Source organism: Austrofundulus limnaeus, unplaced genomic scaffold, assembly GCF_001266775.1.
Source record: "Austrofundulus limnaeus strain Quisiro unplaced genomic scaffold, Austrofundulus_limnaeus-1.0 Scaffold32, whole genome shotgun sequence".
NCBI lineage: Eukaryota > Metazoa > Chordata > Actinopteri > Cyprinodontiformes > Rivulidae > Austrofundulus > Austrofundulus limnaeus.
Window position 1 is genome coordinate 128763 of NW_013952434.1, and position 6829 is coordinate 135591.

The window sequence follows — 6829 nt, forward strand, 5'->3', positions numbered from 1 at the left end:
AATTAGGAGTGACTTTTAAGCAGAAAAAATAGCACCTTAAAACCTTTGGGATATGATATAGAAGGATGGCCAGGAGCAGATTTTATGGTGGCAAATTTTGAAATTGTTCTTAGTAAGAGTTCTTGTTTTATGAGTTTTAAGTGTTTCTTGTCAAAAAAAATTGTTTGAATTAATTTATAATAACAATATCATATATTTTACGTATTTTCATTCACTTATACATTCATTTACTTTGCTAAACTTTATCATTTCTACAGCAAGCTTTTTAAATATTGAAATAACCGTTTATATGCTTTTTGATTAATGTTTTTTTTTCACTTGATATTTTGTTTTAGATTTTTTTAAATGATATGGACATTTTTTTGTCTGAGAAAAATATGACGTTTGACTGGTTTTGATAAAAGTTTCAGCTCTTCCAATATTCCTGCATTCCTGATTTTAACAATTAGTTAGTTGGGTTTTATTGTGTTTGTTCAATCAATTAATATAGCCGGTTCTAAGAGCGAAGGTGCTCAAAGTGCTCCATAATAAATAAATAAATAAATAAATAAATAAATAAATAAATAAATAAATTGACCACTAGGTCTGCTTCAAGGTTGATTGAAATATTAATGTTGGAAGAGGCATCAGGAACAATTTGATTTGATTTATTTAGTAATAACATAACATGTGTATACAGTATTTACATTCATTATTAAAACTGGATAACACAAGAAAGTATGAACACTTGTTTCCACTATGGTTCAGTAAATAATATTTTAAATATCTTAAATGTTGAATGCTGACATGAATCTTTTTATTTAGTAATAAATCGACTTTCTAGAGCTAACCAATGATTAGTATTGCAGCAATATATGAACTAACCTGAAGGGGGCAGCAAAGCGCCGTCTCTGTAAATAACCCGTAGAAGAAGAAGAACACCAAGCTTGTCAGTGTTGGGCTGTGTTTTGCTAAATATTTTCCGCAACACGTTTTATTCGGATTTAAAATTTGGGTTTTCATTTAAAGTTGTTATTTTTTTATGCTGACACGTCGGCGGCTTTAGATAATAATTCTTAACAGTCTGCTCACTCCTTCAGACAAATAATTTAAGATTACTGACAGAGCAACAAAGAAGAGACACCAAACAGCCACGCATTCTGGTACTGGTGGTTCTGAACGACTTGTTTTTAATTTGAGCAGACAATAATAATAAAAAAAAAAAACAAGCAGCCTGACATGACGGGGATAGCCTCTCCAGAGAAGGCGGCCAGCTCCAAGAAGAAGAGCGAAAGAAAATGTGCCACGAAGGAGGAATACAGACAGCTGTCCAGCATCATGGGAGGCATGAATAACCTGAGAAAACAGGTCTGTGTGTGTGAATGAGGGGAGAGAAGACAAGTAAAGTAGTCTGTTTGCATGCATGCATGATAACATCCAGTTTAATGTGTTTATTATTCTTATTATTATTATTATTATTATTATTTCCTCCAGGGAACTCTCTGTGATGTGACCCTTGTTGTTCAGGGGAAACATTTTCCAGCCCACAGAGTTGTGCTTGCTTCTGCCAGCCACTTCTTCAGCCTCATGTTCACCAGTAAGCATGAAAATGCACAAACACAAATTTGTTGCAGTTTTGAGTGCACAACTCAGATAAAACAATTTATTTGGTAAAATTGTTGATTTGTGCTTCTGTGGTTTTAATAGACATTGTTTTTTTTCCCTCATATCCAGCCAGAATGATGGAATCAATGTCCCACGAGGTGGAGCTCAGAAGTGCTGAGCCTGAAATCATCGAACTACTGATTGAATTTATTTACACAGCGAGGTATAACACTGTTTATTATGCTACAAGAAATATATGATTCTTCTAAGATTGATGGTTTTGTTTGCATGTCTTTCCTTGATAAATGGTGTGTGTTATCTGTGTGTGYTTATGCCAGAATATCAGTAAACAGTAGTAACGTTCAGTCCTTGTTGGACGCAGCCAACCAGTATCAAATTGAGCCGGTCAAGAAGATGTGTGTGGAGTTCCTTAAAGGGCAGATTGATGCAACAAACTGCTTAGGTAAATACATGAAATACTCATCCAGGTTTTATAAATAAACCATTTATTATAACAGCTGAGCTGTTTCCTGTWCTCCTGCAGGGATTTCAGCCCTTGCAGACTGTATGGACTGTCCGGAGCTGAAGGTGGCTGCGGAGGACTTTTTCCAGCTCCATTTCACAGAAGTCTACAAACTGGATGAATTTCTGCAGCTTGATGTCTCACAGCTCACATATTTGCTGCACCAGGACAAACTGACCGTCCGTGCGGAGGCCCAGGTTCACATTTTCACCTTTCATTCTTGTTTTGTGTAATATAAATGTTTAAAGGGGCAATATCATGTAAAATCAACTTTTTTGAGTTTTACATGGGCGCAGTTAGTACGGGGGACGGTGGGGACATGTCCCCCCCAGATTTATAGTGACCCTGATCTGTCCCCCCCACTTTCCCTGATAGGATGAGAAAAAATCTGATCAAAACTTATGATTACCGTTCTGTTAGTTCGCTGACGCTCCCACAGAGGAGCAGCAGCAGGCTCTCCCCCCTCCCTTCCCTTCCCATCTCTCAGTCTGTGTCACACAGCGGAGCGGTGAAACACACACACACACACACGGGTTTGTTCTTTATTCTCATGGGGACTTTGCATTGACTTCCATTCATTTACCGGTCATTTCTACAACCTGACCCAACAACAGTATGTTTCCAAACGGGGACCGGGCTTTTTGTCCCCATAAGGAACAATGGATTCTCACCACCGCTGGGCTGTGTGCACCTGCAGGAAATAGGTCCCAACCACGCAGCAAAAACATACGCACACACACACAGGCTGCACGGGTCGCGCTGCGTTGCTCTGCCTTCTCCAGCATCATAAACAACGAGTTGAAACGAGTTCAGGCTTCATCTGGAAGAGGTAATATCAGACTCCTTTGATGTCCAGCTTTTTGGTCAACTTTATTCTTCACAGAACCGGAAAATAATTTTAAAATTTCCCTAATGACGTTTTTTCTTACTGAAAGTTCGTGCAGTTAGGTAGACCAGACCAGGTGATCTATCAGCTAGCTACCTTAGGTTAGCTATAACTTAAATTCAGTGATGATATTAAATCTATCAATCCATCCATTTTCTGTACACGCTTATGCCTTTCGCCTGGGTAACTGGTGCCCGTATCCAGCAGTCACAGTGTGTTTTTAATCAGTTCAATTTTATTTTAATGCCAAGAATGAGGACAAAGTCCACTCTGATTATATTTATTGATTCCCTGTTATAATTTCAACATTGAAGAATTGACCAGTTCATTTTCTATAACTTAATAGTTTCAGGATATTGCTTTTTAGCATTAACAAAATGATTATTTGGAGTTTAGCATGTTGTAGAGTTTCAGTATTGAATTCATTGTCAGAGGAGTTTAAATTTTGATAGTCAGATGATGTAAAGAACAATTAGTATTCTCTTTTTTATTGTTATTTCAGGATATTTTCTTGACTTTTTAAAGCTGACTGACTGACTTCAGGTGGCAGTAAAAAGCCTAATACTTAATCCATCTCCATCTGTCTTGATGTAGGAGCTCAGAAAGACAGAGGCTGAGTCAGAGGCAGCACTCAGCAGGTAGGGACAGAGTTCTGTCAGSTGAGTGATAAAGGTGCTGGGCAGTTGTGAATTAAATATAAAGTGTTTACTCAAATTACAATTTATTTTGAGTATATTCTAGTTAGTTGGGTAAACTTCATGAAACAAATTACTGATCTAAAGACAAACTAGAGCATTAACAACTTTATTTAAGTTTCATTTCTAGGAAGTGGTAGAAATTGTTTTTCATAATTAGAATTTGATTTTTATATAAAAGATCTATAAATAAATGTCTCAGTCCATCTATCAAAAGCTTTCTAATCAATTCCAAACATCCATGTATCAGTTTTTCTTAATGTTTACATACAGGTTGACAAAACTGGAAAAAAAAACAGTTATAGTTTTTTGTAACCATTGTTTGGCACAGTTTCATTTTATGTTCATGATGTCATGTCAGTTTGTTATGAGTGTGCCTATCACTAAATCAGGAAAGAAATGCCTCCTAAATTCACTGTTGGTGGTTATCAATATCAATATCACTTTTTTCATTGGGTAAAGTCATTATAATTTATAAACATACATTTGAGTGTCATCATTGCTTGGCACAATGACATGTTACAAATAAAACTAAATCAAGAATAAACAAAATAAAATAAAATTGTCCTCTAAAGCCATTGTGATAATTTGTATCTCATTCATTTTATTACTCCCCAGGGTCCTACAGAGGAACCCCTTGCTACCCCCCACTCCCACACACACAGCATTAGAGGCAAGTTTTGGTGGATCGGTCGTACTCCTTACAAATTACAGTTTAACAATGTATGGTTAGTGTTGACTTGGAAGGTGTTTAACAATGTTCATTTTTCTTCTTTAATTTCAAATAATTCTATAATGCCATTTTATTGCAAACCATTCACTCAAAAGCTATTATGAAAGTAACTAATCAAATTACTAAAAATTACTTAGATGGAAATCATTTGCTGAAAACTTGGTCCCCACCAGTTCAAAAATCCTATCTGCGCCCCTGGAGTTTTATATCATGTTATAATGTTATACTCATWAAAAAAACATGCCCAAAGCCTTGTTTTGACTCATTCATGCATGTTTGAGATCCTGTAGCATTTTTAGGCAGCCATGCTGAGGAGCAAAACGACAGGTGGGGACCAGAAACGCCCCTGGGACGTGTCTTTAAGCCGAACTTCCTCATCACACCCCGCCCATGACTCCTGCAGGCTCTCGGATGAAACTGAAAGTGAAACTGAAACTCTCAGCTGAGCTCCACCACTTCTCACTCAGTGAAGGTCTTTTCAAATTCAAAATACCATTTGAGGAAATGTATTTTCAGATGCCAAGTAAACTGCATCATAGCAGCCCCCCCTGTGAGCACAAACACCCCCCACCCCCACACCGAAAAGGGCGAGACAGAAGCAGAAGGTGGTTCTTAAAGAGACAGAGGCCAATTTCAAGGCGTTTAGAAGAGGAAGTGATGAGAAGATAAGTTTATTTTCTATTTAAACATAAAAACAGCATTTTAATAACAGCTAAAGGTGACATAAATACTTTACTATGGTATAGTATTTAAATATATGCCTGAGAAACACATAATATTGCCCCTTTAAGTATTGCCGTAAAGAAAGGTCTGTAATGATTTTTGTAAAACTTGAATTTTTGAAAATTTGAATTTGAAACCAGTTGATCAAAAGGTATCTAAAACTTGGATTAGTTTTCATCCAAACTGAGTGAAGTTTATTGGTGTTTATTGCTTTTTGAATGCTTTAGTGTTTTGTTTGTCTTCAGATTTATGATGCTGCAGTTCGCTGGCTGAAGTACGACGTGTGCAACCGAGAACAGTACATGGTGGAGGTGCTGGGGTGTGTCCGCTTTCCTCTGGTCTCCAAAACCTTCCTCTCAAAGACCGTACAGGCCGAGCCCCTCATCCAGGACAACCCGCAGTGTCTCAAGATGGTCATCAGTGAGTAGGAAGATTGAAAATATAAAAGAATCAGAAGTGCAAAGATGGATTGTGACGAYGAACGCAAAACAAAACCATTCGATGCTTTTTTTGTTCAAGGCGGGATGCGTTACCACCTGCTGTCCCTGGAGGACAGAGAGGACCTGGGAGAGAGCAGCCGACCGCGGCGCAAAAAGCACGACTACCGCATCGCTTTGTTCGGGGGCTCCCAACCTCAGTCCTGCCGTTATTTTAACCCAAAGGTACAGACACATTATACATTAAATTTAGCAGCGTCGTCATGGAAAGTTGGGTCATATTCGTCAAGTGTCTTTTTTTTTTCCCCCTGCAGGACTCCAGCTGGACAGACATCCGCTGTCCTTTTGAGAAGCGTCGAGATGCCACTGCCGTCTTCTGGGACAACGTGGTGTACATTTTGGGGGGCTCGCAGCTCTTCCCCATCAAGCGCATGGACTGCTACAACGTTCTGAAGGACAGCTGGTACTCCAAGCTGGGTCCGCCGACGCCGCGCGACAGCCTGGCCGCCTGCGCTTCGCAGGGCAAGATCTACACATCCGGCGGCTCCGAAGTCGGTAAGCAGACAGGTGTTGGGAGAAAGGGAATTTGCGTCTTTTGGTTCGATCAAAGCACGGTGTGTTTTACAGGCAGCTCTGCCTTGGACCTTTTCGAATGCTATGACACGAGGACGGAGTCGTGGCAGGTCAAAGCCAGCATGCTGATGGCCCGCTGCAGTCACGGCTCCGTGGAGGCCAACGGGCTCATTTATGTCTGCGGAGGAACAGTTGGAAATAACGTCTCTGGGAGGATCCTCAGCAACTGCGAGGTGTACGACCCCAACACCCAACAGTGAGTCCAATAAAACCCACAGCTCTGAATATAGAGAAGCACAAAATAACTTGAAGTGCAATTGTTTTCTGCAACTCTCTGATTGTTTCTATTAGATGGCGAGAACTGTGTGGGATGAGAGAGGCCAGGAAGAACCACGGGCTGGTGGTTGTCAACAGCAGGATCTATGCTGTCGGGGGACAAGGACCTTTAGGTCAGTGTGTCGTYCACAAGAGCAAAGCAGCAGCTTAACACTCCTGTTATGTTGCGGGTCAAACTGACCCGTTTTAAAGTAAAAAAAAATTAAAATAGTTTAAAGTATTTTTTCTGCATGAAACTTTTTCTATTTGTCTTAATAGGTATAATTTACATATAAAATGAAAATGGTTCATTTTACATTTTTGCAGCCCCCCCCTGCGTCTACATATTACATAGATACT

The 6829-nt window shown here is 39.3% G+C and overlaps 1 protein-coding gene across 1 annotated transcript in view; it reads left to right on the forward strand.

Moving 5' to 3' along the window:
* Positions 1-891: 891 nt before the first annotated feature.
* Positions 892-6829, forward strand: part of klhl7 (kelch-like family member 7) — a 7668-nt gene continuing 1730 nt past the window's right edge. Inside the window, exons 1-10 of the mRNA XM_014005637.1 lie at positions 892-1347; positions 1474-1576; positions 1714-1807; positions 1923-2047; positions 2129-2304; positions 5390-5564; positions 5664-5806; positions 5896-6136; positions 6209-6410; positions 6506-6603. Of these exons, the coding sequence (XP_013861091.1) occupies positions 1219-1347; positions 1474-1576; positions 1714-1807; positions 1923-2047; positions 2129-2304; positions 5390-5564; positions 5664-5806; positions 5896-6136; positions 6209-6410; positions 6506-6603 (1486 nt within the window). The 5' untranslated portion in view covers positions 892-1218. The remainder of the gene's footprint in view (positions 1348-1473; positions 1577-1713; positions 1808-1922; positions 2048-2128; positions 2305-5389; positions 5565-5663; positions 5807-5895; positions 6137-6208; positions 6411-6505; positions 6604-6829) is intronic.